Raw genomic sequence first — 21,546 nt, forward strand, 5'->3', positions numbered from 1 at the left:
GGTATTTTTCTGCCGTGATTTTATGTTTTAAACCTACCGCCCGAGCAATTTTTCACTAACAATAAAATACAAATATCTTGAATTTTTCCATCCAATTTTCAAAAACTCTTTTGTTGTGGATTACTCATGAAATTGCGACATAAACAACGTTTAATTTGACCTAGGTCATCTGGGTGAGATTTCACTTCAAAGTTGACCAACTTTTCGCTGGAAAAATGTGAGTTCTTTCAAATTCGACGTAATAGCAAAATAAACTTTGGGTCTTTCCCGACAATTTGTGGCTATCTCATTGTACCTTGTACCAATTGGAAAATGTTTCCACGAAAATATTGCCCTTTTTTGGTCCTTATCATCTCCACTACTACTCAAAAATTGCTCGGCCCTTAAAACATAAAATTTAAAAAAATTCTTCTAGAAAATGATCAGGCTCTAAGGGTCATGGAACACATGTGATTTTTGGATTAAAATCAAAATTTTTAAATCAACTCACCCTACTTTGACTCAGAACTCAGAACCTAATAAGTCTATAAAGCTCACCTTTAGAACTTAAACTATTAAGGATGACATTTACTTCAAGTGACTAACGAAACTTCAAACGAAAACAGCTCGAAACTCCGTCGACAAGTTAATTAGACAAAGTTCCATGAACCTCGATTCAAGAAAAAATTAGATTTTGAGCTGATTTTTCATGAGTAAGGCAAACGCAATACGTTGGTTGAGGCCGAAAACCGGAGTTTCGCAGACATTTTATCGGAATTTCACGCGTGAAAGCCTACAGCCCGTCGGTTAAGAAAGACACGTAAATTGCCATTTCGTTCATCATGGCAATGGAAAATTAACAACAAAATCCACCCTTTCGATAAACTGTAAAGGTGATACTCTCCACGTATTAACTTTATGGTAAACGGACACATTAAATGGGTGTCCACCAACAAATAAATAAAATGAAACGTTAAATATTGTAGATGCGACTAGTTCCGCTGTTTTACTGTAGAATTGAATCAAATTCCACTTTACATAAAATACTAAATTTAATCCATCAGGTTAACGCATCCATTGTCCGACTAATATTAATGGAAAATCGACGAAAACTAATAAATATTTGATCAACACTTTGCATATATTATTTGACCATGTAACAAACAACACAGGTAGCACATAAGCACATTCTAATTTAATGGTCAGTGTTCTATGTCATATCCCTATGCTATAATGGTTTCGGAAGTAATTAACAAAGGGCGGGATCATATGATTGTCGACTTATCCGTGTTTTATATGCAATAAATGGGGTGAAAAGTCACGACTATATATAGCTTAGCCACACCCCCCAGAAATCATTGATTTCATTACACCGTACGATCAACCTATAAAACACCATAAGTATATAGAAAGGGAGTTTAATGATAAATATGATTCGATGATGCAGTTAAACTGTGCAGTTCAATAGTCACACGCACAACCTGTGGTAAAACGCCAACCTCGGTCGGTGTTTCAATTTTGTTCGTCGTTCAGTAGAAACTTTCTAATCGTTGAAGTTTCACTTGAGACTCTTTTTTTTCGATTAACACTTCTTTTTTCAAGTGAGAAAACATTTGATTGGACAATTTTCTAGTTGATGTGTGGAAAATAATATTGAACTGATTTGTCAGTCTTTGAATTGTGCAGTGAAGTTAATTAAATCTTGCATGGAAAACAATTGGAATATATTTTTAAACCAGGTAAATATTAGCCCAGAACAGCCCATAACATCAGACACACCAATTTTCATTGTCTGTACGGAGACAGATAGATTCGATTTCAGAATTTAACTCATTATCGGTTATCGATTATGACAAATACAGTTTTATTACCGAAAAAATAAATTCAAAAATGAAGTAAAATATTTGATATCCAATCGTATCCAATGAAGTAATAGATTCATTCATATAAATTGTCCTGATTTGAATGAATATGTGAAACTGTTGGATAATTGAATGTTGCAATTCCAGTCTAACTATTTTAAAAACACCTTATCTGAGAGACTTAATATGGAAGGCATGTTGAAATCTTGGTCCTCCACTTAAATCAAAGCACTAAGTTTTCGTTGAGAAAATAAGTAATAGTGGGGCTGCATGTCCGACCAGTTTGAAAACGTAGGATTATTATCCAAAAATTGAAAACATATCCAGAGTAAGTTCTTTTCATATGATGATAATTGTTTCGCGTAGCAGAGTCGGTCTTTTAAATCTACAACGACACTAAACACACACCCTAAGCATGTGTCACGACAAACCTAATTCTGTGTTTTGACATTCTAGTACTCATTAAATTATTAAGTCGTCTTAATTGTGAAAAACCGAACTCATTTGGATGTGGTAGGTGCGGTAGGTGTCAAATAGATGTCAAGTAGAAAGGAGGTAGAATTTGCTGAAAAAATCAATGTGGGTATTGTCTAGTGAAGGACATCTGGTTAGACTTGTCAGTTTAAAACAATGACAGTTTTCGTTGGTGTAACAAATTTTATGGGCTTAGATCACTGGTAGAAAATGCTAGCTAGCTCGCGAAGAAATGTGGGCTCGCCATCATTTTTTTTTATTAAGCGGGAAATTTGTATTATGATTTTGCTGAAATCGCGGGAAGAAAGTGGACTTTTCCACCATCGGTTTAGACCTTCAGTAATAACACATAGACTCTTTCAATAAACAGCACACCCATCAAGAAGGGTTGTAATCCTAATCTCATAGTCAAAATAACAATGCCCCCGGAAGTGAGTTTTACCGCTCATATCTATTAAAAGTAATGACTCACTAGTGATAAAAGAGTCACTTCCGCTGAATATGCCACTCTCGCCTATTATAGTAAAATATGTTTCAAAATAGACCAATACACACGCGGGGTGTGCACATTCCTCGTAATTCACACCTGGTGTACACACACCTCACAAACAATTTACTACTTCCAGAAATTCCGTAAAAAGATAAATCAAGTGCAGGTAGTGCTAGCAGAGATTGGCTACATCCAAATTGATTGTGTAACTTCGAGAAATTTTGTTTCAAAAATCTTTTTGTTTGTGCGTCGATCTGTTTTAGGTACTTCAAAACAAGTTACAGATTCGATTGTTGAATTTGTTGAAATGTTTCTCGTCTGTGAGTAGGAAGCCCTAATCAATATAAAAACGTCCAGACAATTTGAAATTAAAATTACCGCAAATATCATAATTTACGAACGCTGCGACAATAAAGAATTTGTTTAGATGATGATTATTGGCTCGTATTTAAACGTACCGTAGCAGAGGATTTATGCAAAGCTAATAAGTAAAATTTAAATTTATGAATAAAAAAACGATCATTATTCATTATCGGTCTATTATTCGTTTCGTATTCGATGCAATAATACAACAACCCATCCAGAATATGTCGATAGACCCATTCTAGCCGAAAAATTGAAAAAATAACATTTTCTTCCGAATCATGGTGACAATTTGATTTTTTTCAAACATAATCAAACATTTTTCAATCGAAACATAAATAATTGAATTTAATGGGTATATACGCTTTTCTTGTATATGCAAATGACATTGTACGCGTAAATGCTAAACCTGGAAATATAATGATCTACTCTGTGGGTTCCACAGCTGCAAAATTTTCCGCAGAGCTCGTATAATCACTTTCTATTTGACTTCTCCAAGAATTTCAAGAGTTTCTTTATCGTAGGAAAATTTTGTTGAAAAATTCTATTATGGATTTTATGGAATGAAACACTATATTACGTGAGCGCGCAAGTGTTCGCTTCGATACGCAAAATGTCTTTCTCAAAAATTGTCTTGCCATGTTGTTGTTCAATGAACAATGTTCATCTTCTACGTGAAACTAGCCATTTAGGCGCTAGCTGAAAGTACATCATGATGAGCTTGTACAAATTTTAAATAAAAAAGTTTGACTGTGCAAAAGGGTTTATGGGGTCGAGGCAAAACTTTTTTTGTTCCGACACAACACAATATTAACGGTAAATTTAAAAAATATTTTTCCATCATTTTCTGGAACATTTCAAAAATGTATAGAGAAGACTCGTTTTTGTCAAATATTTTTAAAATTCCATTGCTCTAAATCAAAAGGGTGAAGGGGTTACCGACTAGAGAATGTCACGCCTCTACGAGAAAATACCATACAAATGAGGAATTGTCTGTAAATGTTCAGTAAAATATTATCGAAAATGGGCAAATGATGTCACAAAATTTTGAATAAACGGTGAACAATCGGAAAAGTGATGTATGGAAAGTTGTAGTATTTTTCAGATGATCAACACATCGTCTATAGATATCCACTATGAATTTGATGCATTTTGACTCGGCACTTTGAGTGTAACTTGTTTGTATTGAAGCTATTTAAACGATTGATATTTCATTTGTTATATCACACGTTTGATTGTAATAATTAAAATATTATCAGACTTTACCGCCATGGTATGCAAGGCATTTTTTACCTTATGGGCGCCACGGGCTTTTTGGAAAATATATAGATAAATTGTCGGTTTTTCTACGGCGCCAGTTTAGGCATGTTCACTTGCGATAAGCGATACTATATCAATCGAATGTTTTTTCGAACGACCCTTTTCCTAAGTCGGGTGAATACCCGAGTGGGTGGTTTAAGATTTTTCTATGCTATCACTTTACAGCTTATATTCGTGCGAATCAACAATTACTTTCAGGTCGCCCACACTTTGAAAATCCAAATAACTTGGTAGACTTCTTTCGGACTTTTGTTATTTTGTTATCATTACTTTTCTAAGGAACACTTACTCCCTAGTGTGGATTATGCAGGACAAAAAAAAAACAAACAGAAAATACATAGTGCAACATAACTGCTCAACTGTAGATGACGATCGCTGCTGTTGGTGTTATTGCATTTATATTTTACCACCAGACTTACTTCTATCGAGTATTGTCGATCAAAAAATCGTCAAAACAAAAATTTGGACCCACTGACGTAATCTACTATTTGTTCATAGAAAACTATAATTTTAGCGACTATTGTAAGCGTACACATGTCCAGTATGTCTCAAAATTATAACACGAAAATTATATTCAGTGGGATTAGTTGCTTGAATCAGATGAAACTTAGTTGATGTTAGAGCTAGTTTACCTTTGCCATCAAAAGCAAAGTTTTTCGGCCACAAAAGGTCTACGTAACTTTGAGCTACAGTTTTTTGTTCGGCAATGTGCGTCATTTCAGGATCTGTGTCTGTTGATATTACACTGCAATTCGGCAAATCTGCGTAGTACAAACGACCTTTGCTGGTCATGGCAAAACCATCCGATTGGCCTGGTTTTTCACCCAAAGCGATTACGTCGTTCTCGTTTAAAGTTCCGTTCAATTTCAAATGTGGATTTTTCAGAGTGTCACTTTCAACCTTGTACAAAGTTTTGCTGGCCAATGGAGAATATAACAAATAACTAAATTTGAATTTTATAGGAGCCAGACCGATTCCAGTTATCCCGAAAAGACGTGATGTTTGTACTCCTATTTAAAAAAATAAAAATTTAATTCGAAGAATATTTTACTAAAATTCAACGTAAGTTTTATGCGACGTTACCATTAATAAAAAAAATTGATTCGTTTGGATCTGGTGCCATTGATGGATGTTCAGCTGTCCAGGATTCTCTTCTTTTGTGATCGTAAATAACCAATCTGGACAAAGAAATATCAGCTATGTAAGCCCAACAATCATCTTTCGTTTCACAAGCTACTTGAATGTCCTTTACAATATTGGATTCTGGTGGAGCCACGTCGTCCGGAAACGTATAAGTAAATATTTTATCACTCCGACCATTTTTAACGTCAAATATAACCAATTTGGCTGGACACAAATTGCGAGTCGTTTCTTCCAAAATATCTATTCTACCAACATCGACTACCCACAGTCTTCCAAACTGATCGATGTCTAGTGCATGGGCCAATTGTAATGCATCACAATCACCGATTTTATTCATTTCATAATTAGGAAATGGTTGCAGTATCGGACTCGGGAAGAAAAATTGGTCCCACCAATGTAATTTGTCTTTATATGGAATGGTACTCAAAGTAACTGGGACACCTCGCAGGTATCGAGGGGTTACGAGCCACATACGATCTTCGTATATTGCCAACAGCGAAATCAAATTGTTCTGCGGTTTATATTCTGCAGGATTCAGTTGAACGTTAGATGGAATATTATATTGGATTATTTTCCATTGGTACAGGACATTGTAGGCCCCCCAGCTCTGCACTATTGACAATAATGATAGAAAACTAGTAACTGTTGCGAACACAAAGTCTGACTTCATTTTTGAACTTATTTCCCGGAATGATTTAGAACATAATTGGTGATTCCATTTATATACTTGCATCTCTAACGCATTTTCAATTGGAATGTGCAGTGGAAATGTTGTTAGTTAATCAATGACGTAACTTGGTCAACTATAGTAGACCCGAATGATTAATTTAGTAAAAGTGAAATAAACTGTCCCTGTGAAAGCTTTCGCTCAAGTTCCTAATTTAACTAATAAATCAACCTAACAATATAAAGGTAAACATGCAATATGAAAAATACTATTCCTACCACGGACTAAAAGTCTTTTTTAGCATATTCGATTCCAGACCTCGCCTTCGGCTCTTCTAACACGCTAAAAAAGACTTTTAGTCCTAGGTACGAAATGTGCTATTTTGTTGAACTGTTGATTGATATATTCAGGATAAAAACAATATACAGTTAATCGAAGCAAGAAAACAATAGAGGTATACCGATTTGAACACGAACAAGTCTAGCGAATCATAGTCGAAATGAAATTTCAACTCGTCACCAAACTTACTAAGAGAACATTGGCTAATCGAAAGTATAATTTCAATTAAATTGTTCAGTGACACCTTCAATCAAATTGAATTTATGTTTTCAAAATGAATACATGACAACACCAACATAATTAACAATGCATTGAGATCAAAACAAAAATCCGCACCAGCATTTAACAGCCCATAAATTGCACAGTTTGATTACGGATTGAGAAACAAGCAGGTTCATACTAAAAAAGTGTGGATTATTGATTGTCGGAATATTTCTCCACATCTGCTAAAATAGTTATTTGCATAACAAGGACGGAATACAGAAAGGCTTCAATTACCTATAACGTTCATGCCACGTGTTCATACTTACATTCTATGTGCACCGAAATAAATTCCCATAAAAACTCTACAAAATGTCTACTTACAGTGTGCACGAAATTCCTTTTCGGAGAGTTGCGGGAATCGTTAATAATTTGTACAGTGGCTCGTCATCAACTATAGGTACAATCCGAGGAACAATCCCACATTTAAAAAAATGTAAATCGAACTTCCGAAGATTGTTCTATTCAGTCAATGGATAATATGAATAAACTCGATAGTATGAACGTGATAAGTCTGCATTTTTAAAGCCGATAAGTTCAAAAGAATGTAATGTTTAACTCTTTCTCGAAATTATTTGATGTAAAACTTTCTTTACATCGGTTACATAAAGAGTGCGGGTGACACCATTTACACTGTAACTATAAACAAGTTTCTAATTCCATTCGCCTAGGCGGTTGGCCTGTAGAGGCGCCACATTTTTAGACCCGTACGAAGTACTGGGGTCTTATAGGTTTACGCATACGTTTGTAACACGTCGAATTGGACTCCCTGAGTAAGGGGAAACCTATTGTGGTTGTCCAGAGATGCCAAATCAGCAAGAAAAAAAATGTCCGTCTGTCCGTCCGTCCGTCCGTCTGTCTGTCTGCACGATAACTTGAGTAAAACGCATCCGATTTTGAAAATTCTTTTTTTTCCCGTTTGGTAATGTCAAAAGACAGGCTAAGTTCGAAGATGAGTGATTTTGGATCGACCCCTCCTGAGCTGGGGCCCAATAAGTGCTTTACGGTTTTTCGAAGATATCTCCGGACATTTAAACGCTGTACTCGTAAATGATACATCGAATGAAAGATATTTACAATACCGATCGACAAAAAAAAAGTTTATGGAAATCGGATGACCGACTTGTGAGTTAGACCCCTTGGTGTGAAACAGGCACAGGGCGGCAAGCAGTTTTTGCTTGTAGGTCGGCCAAATTTGAACATATTTCGTTCGTTTTAGCTTTATTAGATAGGTATTGACCAATCAGGGAAAAAAAAGTTTATGAAATTATGTTCTCCGGAGCGTGAGCTAGGTCTCTTGGAGTGAGCTCTTATCTGGTATTAACGAATGTAAAGCGTCGGTACTATTTTCGGTTTCCTAACAAAATGGCTGCCGGCGGCCATATTGGATTTTATTAAAAGTGATATAAAGTGGGAAAGGGAAAGTGTGAGGGGTTTCAGGGATTCCATATATGGACATCTATATATACCTATATACAGCTACATTGAGCTATATACAGGCATATAGAGCTATATAATAGCATATTCCTCTCTGAAATGTTTATTTACAGTGAAATATAGGTAAATATAGCGGTATATAGCTGTTTAAATAGGAATTTATGAAATTTGACTTCGTACGGGGCTGTCTATATTGCCTCCGGCAATTTAATTGTATATGATAACAAGGCAAAGAGTGGATAATGTAAGTGATTTAAAAGGAAGAATAGTTTTTCAGCAGAGAAGAAAATGAAGTAAGAGAAATGAAGAGTTTCACATTAAAGGCTTTTGATACGAATAGGTGTTTCGTACGGGTCGGCGTTAGCTATGTTTTTATAGTACTTCAATCTCACTGGACTATTTTTTTGTGTAACAACTTCACATTGATTCATCACCATGAAATGTCACGTCACAGCAGTGAAGTTTGTTCATGAAAAAATAATTCAGTGACAGCAGTCTTTTTATGAAGAAAAGTACTAAATTGTAATAGATTTTACCTTTAGTTTCTAAACTTCATTCTCCTATCGCAAGACAACAATAATTAACAGAAAAAAAACACTTTTTGACCACTTTTGACTGTTCTGGCTTAGACATGGCACATTTGCCACATTTCTTGGATGGAAATACTTTTTATGAGTGCCACAACAAAATGTGGAACTGTGAAAAAATGTGGTTCACAAATGTGAAATGTGAAAGTCTGGACAGCACAGTACCCACGACAAAACACACCTCACTTCATTTCCGACGAAATAATTGGACAGATTCTGATACTTTTTCCAGATCAGATTAGACTAAGAAAACTGATCGACCCGTTTCCCACCCAAATCGTTACTTTTGACAACCAGGTCATACAATTTTCTTGTCCTTATTATTTTATACTTAAAGGCCAGCCTTTTTTAATAAAAAGAGCGTTTAGTTTAACTGTAACGATTTCAATGGATTGCCGTCGTTTAACATTTAAATATTATTTACCAAGTCAGATATCAAAGGTGCGTGCCACTTAGGGCGGAGGGTTCACGTTTCGAACACTCGCACATGTGTAATTAGATAACTGAATATTTTATTAAAAAATCGAGAATAGAAACGCACTTTCCAGCATAGCTTTCGATTTTTAATAATAGAAAAACCGCATTTTCTCCGGTAAAATAACGTTTGTGTGTTTGGATGAGTATTACGAACATTGTGTATTATATCACATGTTGTTCAAAAACTGAAACGTTGGTATGGGTGGTAATTTGTGTCGCCGTTATCCCTCTTCACAATTTATACATACTTTTACCCTTTTTGTGGAAAGTCCAGGAGGGTTGTGGTATATCGACAGATTGTTTTTGTTTTGTTTTGATTTTTACTACACATTTCCGATTATGTTTTATTCAACAAAACGGTAATTTCCTTTTAAAGTTTTTACACACACGCACGCAACAGTACGTTAGGTAGTTAAAAAGTCATTTTTTTGATTATAACAAACAATATATGCAACCGATTTGATTGACAATAATTTATTAATTTATTGTATAATATGGCTCGACTTCAATAAACCGCATATTTGATTTAATAACAAGTGTTTGACTTATTGTACGGTTATAGTGTGTTTGATATAACAAGGTATCGAACGCTAAAAAAAGGGGATTTTTTTTAGTGGTCGATAATAGTGTGCATGAACCCTCACATGAACCATTTGTTTTCTCGAAGGGATTGCGATATTGGAACAATATTTCAGCGAATATCTGAGTACCCGCGGGTATTGAAATAGCTGATCATTTATAGCCTGTAGATGTAGGAAAGACAAATGGCTCTGCGGTACCTTAGGCTGGCCATAATACTAGGTTGAAGGTTCAGGTGGGCGTGATTTATTCAGGAAGTCATGCTTTCTTTAGGAAGTCATGGTTTCGTCGGAAAGTATTGACTTCATCAAGAAGGTGTAGTTTTTTTAGGAAGTCGTGGTTTCTACGAGAAGTCGTGTTTCGTCAGGAAGTCGTAGCCTCTTAAGATTTTGTAGGGCAAAATTTACTTCACAAAATTTGAGGTGAAGAAACGACGACTTCCTAAAGAATCTTCGCATTTCTTTAAGACCCTCCGTTTTTTTCAGAAAGTCTTCGGTACACATATCGTCGAATTTTCAGTGCATTAGTAAAATCATCCAATTTGATTAATCTCTAAAATCTTTCACAGAGCAATGGACGATTCAAAATCTCGAACATCCTTTCCAGCCCTATGCAAGGTGTGTGGCGATAGAGCATCAGGAAAGCATTACGGTCAAGTAAGATTTTTCATAGAGCGACTAACTGTGTACGTGAGCATTCAATTTTAGAATTCGATCTTTTCGATATAGTTAAGCTGCGATGGTTGTAGAGGATTTTTTAAACGAAGCATTCGAAGGTGAGGATAACATTTTTACTGAAAACAACCAATCGAATGTGAAATTTGATTCATTCTTTTTCTAACTTAGAAACCTAGAATATGCATGCAAGGAAGGTGGAAATTGTGTCGTAGACGTATCGAGACGGAATCAGTGTCAAGCATGTCGCTTCGCCAAATGCATCAAATCAAATATGAGAAGAGAAGGTATGTGTTTCTTATCCCATTACCAATCATTTTTACAGAAGAAGCAAAGTTATATGCGAAGTGCTTTACCTTAAAATTGTGTTGACACAATATGTATCTTCTCTATACGTATACAAACGTTTGGTGAAAATCCAACAAAAGACTGAACTTAAAATGAAAGTATGTTTCTGACTTTAAGTGTTATACCACTGTCTGTTGCACACTTTGTTTCTCACCATAACATTTTTTATCCAACCCCAACAACAAAAATGTATTGGAAATGCATGTTTGGAATTCCTCAAAATAATGCCTACATGTGTACAATTTACCAGCAATATTGAACGTAATCACGGTGTATGTACATAAATGTACCATACCCTCAATTATACTACAAAACACGAAACTTCAATGATAATATAGAACGGTTAAAATGTGTACAAGGGAAGCTGAAAGCGTTGCATTGCAAATTGATGTTTGAAACCGATTGTTACACATGTAATGTTGATCGCTTGTATGTGACACATGCATTATATCACGGCGTAGTAAAGTACTGTCTGGTTTAATTTACTATGTCGTAACGATATCCGACAGAAAAAGGCTGAAAACTTTGTAATTTACATTTGTCAGCTCCACTTGTAATGTAATGCGATATTTATTGAGCTTCTCTTGTTTTAAAAAGAATGCTGCGCTCGAAACTCGGGACTCTCTTGTTCCCTCACTAATTATGTACCTTGAATTCACTGAAGATTACAAGATTACATAGCCCATATGTTGATCGAGAACATTTAATTCCCTCAATCTAGGCGACTGTATACGAATATGAAGAAGTTGCAGCCTGGAACTAGCAATATTAGCCGTTTTACTATGCAATCTAGCACTTCATTATGATCGCAGTATTTTCAAATTGATTTCAAATCTTTTACTTCATTTGTTTTGAATAAACGTTGACCTATATAAGATCGCATTAGTCAAAGCTTGTCGATTATTATCGAATTTGTTATCGATCTAATTGCTTCCCGTTTGAAATTGTTAATCCGTGCAATGGCAATCTCCTTTGCTTGTGTAAAAAAAGATTTCCGAAACCAGTCATTTAGCTAAACGAGCCATCAGAACAGTCGGAGCGTTTGCTGCGACTGAGCCCCGTACAAACCCGTATATCTATTGCGTACGTGACCCTAGTGCGTCTGTCACCCTACTTTGACCGTAAGCCTATGCGCCGGTTAAAGTAGTTAAAGTAAAATTATTATGTAATGTGTACTGTACATCTTAGAAATTGCACATAGCGCAATTACGAAGCCCCGTACGACGTTCCTTTCAAATAAAACCAAAATTTCAAATAGCCCTAAAATTTTAATTTATTGAGTATAAATACACATAGGGCCTAGTATCGGCCTCAGTCCGAGGATCCAAATTTAATTTATTTTTCAACTACATTCTATTCGGCCTTTGATTACCTTCCAAATGAAACAAAAATTACGAAAAACGGATGAAATTTGCTCGAGTTATATGTAAAATACACATAGGACCCTAGTAACGGCCTTAGTCCAAGGACCCAAATTTAATTTTTTTTTTCACCAACATTCTATTCGGTGTTCGATTATCTTTCAAATGAAACAAAAATTACGAAAAACGGATGAAATTTACTCGAGTTGTATGTAAAATACGCATAGGGCCCTAGTAGCGGCCTTAGTCCGAGGACCCAAATTTAATTTTTTTTTTCAACAACATTCTATTCGGTGTTCGATTATCTTTCAAATGAAACAAAAATTACGAAAAACGGATGAAATTTACTCGAGTTGTATGTAAAATACGCATAGGGCCCTAGTAGCGGCGTTAGTCCGAGGACCCAAATTTAATTTTTTTTCAACAACATTCTATTCGGCCTTTGATTACCTTCCAAATGACACAAAAATTACGAAAAACGAATGAAATTTACTCGAGTTCAATGTAAAATACGCATAGGGCCCTAGTAGTGGCCTTAGTCAAAGGGCCCAAATTTAATTTTTTTTCAACAACTTTCTATTCGGCGTTCGATTACCTTCCAAATGAAACAAAAACAAGAGGAGATTGACGCGGCAGGCGCGTTAGCAATAGACTCGCACGTTCCGAAACTACAATTTTCGCAATATTTCCACACATTTAGTATAGTTGAGTGTAACTGCTATTACAATCACAGTAGTCCTTATTACATAAATTAAATTTCGAAAATGGTACAATTGTGAAATCACATAATATGAAGAGTACTTACTATTAATAGTTAAATATTGATAGTCAAATGTCGAACAACGTAGGCGCAAGCGGATCATACATTTTAATCAGTCAAGTCTTGACGCTCGCCTAGTTAACATCTCCGCTAAAACATTCTCTTTCAACTATCAACTATTGATAGTTGACTATCAATAGTTGAGGAAGAATGTTTTAGTGGAGATGTTAACTGGACGAGCGGATCATACATTTTAATCAGTCAATTCGTGACTCTTGTCCAGTTGACATCACCGTTAAACATTCTACCTATCCAATATTGATAGACAACTATCAATAGTTGATAGTTGAGGGAGAATTTTTTGGCGGAGATGTTAACTGGACGAGCGTCATATATTGACTGATTAAAATGTATGATCCGCTAGCTACTAGATTGTTCGACATTTGATAGTCAACTATTGAATGTCAACTATCACACCATTATGTGATTTCGCAATATTTCCATATATTGCGTAATTGAATTTATTACATAATATTACAAAAATTTACAGCAGCACTAGTCTATGCGCAGCGCTCGTTCGGTGAACATCTTTGTTGAAGCATCTTAAATATTTGAGTTCTCATCGAAAAGGCTCACCCTCTATCACATATCAGACATACGTGAGAATGGTAGTTGGGCAGAGTGAATTCGATTGGGACTAAAAATCTTAATGGAGTGATGTGTGTCGTTGCGCGAGACGCTGTGACCTATAAATTTTTGAGGTCTGATCGAAAAGGCTCACCCTTCATCAATATACCAGACTCAAGTGATAATTGTAGATGGGCAGAGTCAAAAAGATCGGGATCAAAAGTTTGGATAGTTTGAGCGTGTCGCTTCAACCGTCCTTTCATATTTTTCTAAAGTTACGACACACGGACAGACAGACGGACGGACGGACGGACGGACGGACGGACGGACGGACGGTCGGACGGACGGACGGACGGACGGACGGACAGACGGACGGACGGACGGACGGACGGACGGACGGACGGACATGGCTCAATCGTCTTATAATATCATACTGATAATAATTGCCCACTACGATATAGGCCGTTTTCGATTATTTCACTTACTTACACGATGGTGGGCAAAACATAAAGACTCTCACGATTTACTTCGTATCGTGCGAGTCTAATTACGAAAAACGGATTAAATTTACTTGAGTTCTATGTAAAATACACATAGGGCCCTAGCAGCTTTTCACTTCTAAGGCCCTAACTCACGGTCCACTCACCCGATTTTAAAAAACTTTTTTTTCCTGGATTGGTATTAACAATACCTATCATTTGCCGTGTCATTTACATTTCCATCGTTTATTTTGCCATAAATATCACCAAAAGACCTTAAATCACTTAGGTGGCCCTAACTCACGAAGGGCCGACCCGAATATGCCCATCTTCGAACTTAGCCTCACTATTTTGACTATCTTTCAGGGAAAAAAAAAATTTTTGAAATCGGATTTGATTTACTCAAGATATCGACGTGACGGACAGACGGACAGACGGACAGACGGACAGACGGACAGACGGACAGACGGCCCAAATTTTTATTGCGGATTCGTCATCTATGAACATAGGCAAACACTTTGCCCTTACCGTCTGCTTCGAATTCCATCAATTACACACGGCATCGTAATCCTATAAGCCCCTTCGTACTTCGTACGGGGCTAAAAAGCATTTCAACTCCAGATTCTTCTCCGTCGATTCTGCCATATATCTCGGTCCGTAACAAAATCTCCGCTAAACACTAACTGAAGTGCTGACCAAAAATTTCGTACTATAATCCTCACTCGGCTCAGCATCACTTCCACTTAAATAAACAAGTCAAAGTAATGTTGTAACAGTAAACAGAAATATAATTTTTATTGTGAGAACTTATACAACTGATCAAACACACTTTTGTGCATATATAACAAATTGACGAATCAATTAGGGAAACCAACTACTGTGTTGGATGGTGTTTATGCATGGGGTGAAAGACAACACTTTACCGAACGCCAACTTTTATTTTTAATTGTTGCATTCGGTCAATGTGTCTACTAAAGAATACCCTGAAAGTGATTCAGCAAGAGAGTAATTTATTCCATTTCCATTGAGAGACTATCGATTCGATTTGTAGGAGAAGGTGAGGCAGCATGTTCTCTCTGTATACGAATTCCCATTACTACTATTGAGTGGTTTCCCTCTATAATGATGTACACAATTTTACACGATTCATTTTACGAGAAAGACAACAGAAGCAGCAACGAGAGAGCGAGAGAGATATATACCGCATCCGTAAGCATCGATTCAAATAGTTATTTACGTATTTGTTCTGGACGGCATATTTCAGGCGATTTCGCGAGTTGTAGCCGGAATGAACAGAAGGCGACAAGTGAAACTGCCTAAAATAAACCGTCCACAACGGATGCATATACAACTTTTCATGTAAGGGGCCGAAAACCCGAGAACATTTTTGCCGTTTTCGGCCCTGACACATGAAAAGGTCTTTTTGACTCCTTGGACTGCTTGCGCGTACTATATCGTAATTTTCCCTGCTAAAAAACAATGGTATCGAATTTCGGCGTTATCTTTCGTCTGTTCTAACATGGCGCGTGTAGTTATTTTGAAGTGGATTTTGAATTATTTAAATATTGATCAAGACTCAATTACAGCCGTTCAACATGAAAGGGCACCTCGAACATGCAACAGTACACACCATCCCGACGTTTACAGAGTTTCAATGGATCCATTTTCACAAAATCGACTAAGCACACAAAATCAATTATTTTCACCACTGCCACTGCATCTGCAAGCCGCCAATTTTGTATCATTTTCGCCGATCGACCTACCGAAATATCCTCCAACGAATTCGTTGATGGATTCGTTCAATTTCGGTAACTCGGGCATGTTTCCATTTCCAAGCCATCGACACATGCCGTTTTTACATAACAAATTTGATCAGACAAAATTACCGCCACTGTCACTAAGCGACCGGAAATCGAATTTTCGTGGCAAAGAGGACGAAGTCAGCAGTTCAGAAGAAGTGCGTAGGGAAAACGACGAGATGAATGATAAGCGTGAAGTGATTTTCGAGTTTGCAGCGAAATTACTGTTCTTGGCAGTGAAAGAAGTTTGCGAAATGCCATTATTCACCCAAATACCAGTGAGGGATCAAACAATTTTATTGGAAGAATGTTGGTCGGAATTGTTCGTTATCACTGCTGCCCAATATGGATTTTCCATCGAAAGTAAGTGACTGGATGAGGTTTTGAGTGAAGAGGAAATAAGTTGAAGAAACCGAATTTACAGATGTTGTATTGCAACCAGATGACAAAACGAAGAGACTTCAAAAGGCTATTAACCAAATCGTCTTTCATCAAATTGATCAAACAGAAGCTTCGTGTTTGAAAGCTTTGGTATTGTTTCGGCCAGGTATTGTTTACTATACTACCGAGCACTAGAGTACTTAGTGTAACTAACGTCTCGCTACATTTACGCCTTATAGATTGCCCGGATTTATTAACTACTCACAACATAACGTTGCTGCAAGAACAAGCGCTCAACATACTTCTCACAAAAAGCGGTCCAACTCGAATGGGTCATCTTTTGCTGGTGCTACCATGCATTAAAGCTGCTGCTGATCGAAATATCGTTCAAGTAATTTACATTTAAATGAGTCCAGTTGAAATTTTTTATTTTTTAAATGATCTTGATTTGCAGGAACTTCTGTTCAAAAAGACTGTAGGAGAAGTGGCAATCGAACGGTTATTGGGAGAATTGATTAATTTTAATTTTTAAATTGTAAACTTTTTGTATGTGACATCATTGTCTGAAAGTGCTAGTCATGAATATATATCTTCATTGTGAAAATTATTTGGAAAAATATTTTCAGTTCAAATTCCATAGACGGTATCTATTTGATTCAAGAGGCTGAAATAAGGCCTAAAACACACGAGCAATTTTGCTGTGATGTGAACAACAATTTCATTTTTGTAAGATTAGGATGCAAGTTGGTAATGGTGTTTCTTGTGTGAAATCTGTTGATCCGAGCCGAGGACGAGGCCAAGAAACATTTCCGGCCTAATCAGAATTCAAGTTCACAGGTCTCGATGTAAATCTAGCGCCTAAAATCCCTATGTTTTCAACAACAGCTTCTTCGTCACCAGCCGAACTTTCTCGAAGTGTTTGTTGGTTTACTCACTCACACACTCGTATCATGTGAGCAGTATATATCACTTAATTTAAATGTCCAATGTCTATTATCATCGCAAATTCGACAAGCTTGTCAACTAAGAGAACTTGAAACTTGTTATATCAAAACTTGGGAACTTGAATGTTGATATATGTAAAGAAAGATTTACGTTTCCACATCTTGAATCAAGCTTCAAGTTCACAATTGAATTTACTGTAATACCAACGCACTTCAAGCAAAAGTGGTACTCTAAATAGGGTACTGAAACTTGACAGTGCTACATACAAAATTTTACACTGTAAAAAGAGTGTGGATAAAATTTCATACAAAAAGTACTCTATTTGACAGCTGTCATTAATAACACTTTTGCTTGAAGTGCGTTGGTAATACACATAATACACGTGCGAGTGAGTATACCAGCTTATGCAAACACTTCGAGAACGATCAAGGAGCTGTAGGTGATTGTGTCAAGTGTCGAGATTTTGATATGCCAAAACTCGAGAACTTGTTATATCAAGCGTGACACAAATCTTGATATATGAATCCTGTGCTAACATCATGGTAAAAAATCAATGTGCAGTTTTATGTCAGAAGACCAGAGAGCATTCAATCTTATACGAGTGCCAAAGTACGCCGACGACAAAATGACTAAGAACAGCTTAGGTACTACAATTTCGATCGAAGGCGTTTGGTTTATTCAACCAAGTTTCTTGAAAGTTACTATTTGATACCAGTTCACTTCTCAAAATAATTTATTGATTTTCGAGGCAAATTATGTAAAGTATACGAGAAGTGTTGTCAGTATATGAAATAGTTATGATGCGTATGCAAAGTATTTTAATTCTGCAATAAGTGATCCACTAAAGACAATTTTTAATCGTTAGTTAGATGGACTGTACACCAATTGGGGTCACTAATTCCGCTGACAGTTCCATAAATAAAAATGTCATTTTGTGGCTTACGACGAACTCTGAAAACAGGATCATTTTGATTACGCTGCAGTGCTCCATAGATTGCTATAAAAAATGATAAATTTGAGAGAAAACTTCATCAAACTACGTCTAAAAGCGGTCTAATTTCAATAGATGGGGATTCTTTGGAAATCTCGCGACGAGCTCCAGCAAATAGAAGTAAATTCGAAGAAATTGGAGACTTGGAAAAATGGGAGAGATATAAAAAATTGCATCTAAATGTGTTCAGAGTTTTATAAATGAGTTGTCGTTAGAAAGCCTCGTCAAATATCAAACTGGGTTGAAGCGAAAGGTGTTTTTTTACCCATCATGTAGTTTAAAGTTGGGGTGGCAAAAACTTGATTTCAATAAATTTTTATTTCCGTTTTATATATAAAACCAAAACGCAATTTTCTTATCTCATGTCACGGTAGACCATCAAACTTTACATTGATAAGAGTGATACGATTGTCTGACAAATCCAAATTACCGAAAATTAGCGGTGATGGATGATCCTGATTGTGCGGCGTTAAACTACCTAAATCGATTCGATGATCCACATTTTTGTTTAAACTAGTTCTGAATACCTGCATGTGAACCTCATCTTCGTCATAAGGAAAAATGCTGCGAAACCATTGCATTTCACCTTTTTCAATATCGTCTAGTTCCGGACTTTCCTCAGTGTAAATTACAGTTTTCGTACGCAAATCAACGAACTGTGGGAATGCATTCAAATCTATAGTGGTCAGATGGCCACCTTGGCTACTCAAGTCTAATTGAATCAAATTAGGTAAAGCAGCGAATGTGTTGATATTGATGGTCGCAATGTGATTTCGTTTTAAAGTCAAATAGTGCAAATTTTCAAGTCCCTCGAAACTACGTTCACCCAGAGTGGTGAGTCTGTTACGAGATAAATCTAATTTCTTCAAATTTTTCAAGGCCGCAAATACACCGTCTTCTATGCGTTGAATGTAGTTTCGTTCTAAATACAACGATCTCAGGTTAGTCAATCCACCGAAAATATTTGCATTGAGCTCTTCCAATTGGTTTCGTTTTAAACTCAAAAGAATCAAATATTTTAGATTCTTCAGAGTAGAAAACGTCGTCGTCGAATTTATATTTCCGTTAAAGGTTAGCCATTTCAGTTGTTCCAATCCGGTAAAATCTACACCATCAGTGTTAAGAACAAGCATCAATATTTCCAAATTGTTTAAATCTCGAAAAAATCCGGCATCCAACGATGTCACTGATGGATTCCACAAACTTAAAGATTTTAGTTGGGGCCACGTAATGTCTTCAAACACATCGTCAAAACTACAGGCACTAATATAGATGGAGGTGATGTTATCCCTTAAAATGTCGCTGTCGCCATAGCTGCTATTGGTTTCACAGCTAACACGTTCATCCTTGATAACGATACTCGGTTTACTGTTTACCGACCTACAATCCAGGTGCAATTCCGTTCCACGTTTAATTTCACAATATTCAGCGCGTAAAAGCAAAAATATCCAAGTCAATGTCAGTAAAGTTAAGTATTTCATGTCGTACACTTTAAATTAGCAAACGAAGACTAATCAAATTTGGTTTTTGCCAAATTATTTTACATTTAGCTCTATCTACAAGTCTCCTGACCTTAGATTAAGTGCTCCATCAAACAAATTATGCTGAGATTAAGGAGAAATGTATTCAAAAATCGTGTGGCAAAATCACGTCTTTTTATATGGAAATAATTGCCAAACAGCATCGTACAAAACTCAAAATTTCAGTTTTTAGTGAGGCTAACTTTGGATCTGTGTAAAATATTTACATATAGATGTATGTACTAGCACTTGTAGACCGAGAGCTTGCCCATAACGCTAAATGCATATAAGTCATGATATACTATTAAGAATGTGTTTTCGACGATTGGGTTTAGGCAATTATTCGAGTTGTAGCCTACAAAGTATTTCGTGTGTTTAATTGACCTCATCCACGCCTCGGATCAACCAAATTCACACGAAGACTCGACTTTTCAAATTTGAACATTTGAACTTCAACGAGTGACTGCAGAAAAATTTGTTTATTTTTTTTTCGTGTTTACGAGGTCATTTAATAGGACAAAAAGCTTACATGCGAATGGCCAATTTCCATAAAACAAACGAGCTAAACTTTTTCACTCTCTTTCGGCGAATCTTTTTTTCGACTATCGTCCCATAGCTGATCGGCTTTACTAATCATTTTATCTAAAGCGGATTCTTTGTGCTTCATAAAATATCCCTGGATCTCTGCTGGGCTCACTGGATCTCTGCCAAACGACATCACCTTCTTGGCAAATTCGACCGAGTTTCGTATCGAATCGGCGGTCGTATAAAATCGCTTGAACATTTCCTCGATCAGAGATGTTGACTGCAGCATTTAATTTCTTGTTTGAAGTCGATGCGGTCTGGGTGGATTAATGCCTTATCGAGTCTTTGAGGGAACAATAACATTGAAAATCTAATAAATTCGATCGCAAAAGGTTGCTCTTACCGATCGACGTGATTTGTGGTCATGAATGCGGCTTTCTGTACTGATGTCTCTTCACTGGAAGCAAATGATGCATCGATGTCTTCCAACAATATGATCGAATTTTCTGGCACAACACTGGGATTAATGAAAAGAAGAAAATGGTAAAAATGGTACCCGATGTAAATCTACCTTCAGTTATTTTCTTTAATAAATGGTTCAGCCGATCATCAGTTAGACCTTGTTCGCTTAAATTCAGTGTGCAAATACTAAATTTAAGCTGGAGCTGTTATGAAACTCGATTTGCCGCAACCAGGTGGACCGTACAAAAGGTAGCCGCAGCACAAAACTGACGACTCTTTTCAATTCGCTTTGCAAGTTTTCGAAAGTGAACAATTTGTCCGGATTGCTTCCAAGTAATTTGACCGTTTGCGACAGAGTCTGGTAGTACAAACGAAGCAAATTCTGTTATTCGGTGTCACGCAGAGCTTTATCCGTTGAAATTAACAGGCTGAACAGAATGGTCAACTGTTTGCCAGTCTAAAATGCGAATGTCGTCGGCAATGTCCGTCAGTAGGGTAAAAAAATTGAAAATTTTCGATTAGTAAATTAGACTCAAGGTCGAAAGAGTCATGCCACACTCACGTCGTTCACGAAGCGGTACACGCAATTGTTAGTGCAAGGGTTGCCATGGATCAGTATATCGAATTTACTTTGTTGGAAACATTCTGTACATTCTGTACTACTTCGGAGAAAAGAGCCTTGTCCTTCTCCAACTG

The 21,546-nt window shown here is 36.5% G+C and overlaps 2 protein-coding genes across 3 annotated transcripts; one reads left to right on the forward strand and one right to left on the reverse strand.

Moving 5' to 3' along the window:
- Positions 1–1,445: 1,445 nt before the first annotated feature.
- On the forward strand, positions 1,446–17,015 carry LOC119074638 (nuclear receptor subfamily 2 group E member 1-like). 2 transcript variants are annotated; one of them, XM_037180915.1, is made up of 8 exons: positions 1,446–1,718; positions 10,547–10,634; positions 10,686–10,753; positions 10,824–10,939; positions 15,814–16,389; positions 16,451–16,573; positions 16,647–16,798; positions 16,862–17,015. In XM_037180915.1, exons 4-8 carry the CDS (start codon positions 10,927–10,929, stop codon positions 16,937–16,939), a joined length of 942 nt encoding a protein of 313 aa, XP_037036810.1. In that variant the 5' UTR covers positions 1,446–1,718; positions 10,547–10,634; positions 10,686–10,753; positions 10,824–10,926; the 3' UTR covers positions 16,940–17,015. The 2 variants fall into 2 exon arrangements, with proteins under 2 accessions (XP_037036810.1, XP_037036809.1); XM_037180914.1 differs by having other exon boundaries at positions 10,707–10,753.
- Positions 4,835–6,308, reverse strand: LOC119074634 (protein yellow-like). The gene is made up of 2 exons (XM_037180908.1): positions 5,572–6,308; positions 4,835–5,498 (listed from the first exon to the last, which is right to left on the reverse strand). The coding sequence occupies exons 1-2, from the start codon at positions 6,299–6,301 to the stop codon at positions 4,999–5,001; spliced, it is 1,230 nt and encodes a 409-aa protein (XP_037036803.1). The 5' UTR covers positions 6,302–6,308; the 3' UTR covers positions 4,835–4,998.
- Positions 17,016–21,546: the final 4,531 nt, after the last annotated feature.

Source organism: Bradysia coprophila, unplaced genomic scaffold (assembly GCF_014529535.1).
Source record: "Bradysia coprophila strain Holo2 unplaced genomic scaffold, BU_Bcop_v1 contig_151, whole genome shotgun sequence".
Classification (NCBI taxonomy): domain Eukaryota; kingdom Metazoa; phylum Arthropoda; class Insecta; order Diptera; family Sciaridae; genus Bradysia; species Bradysia coprophila.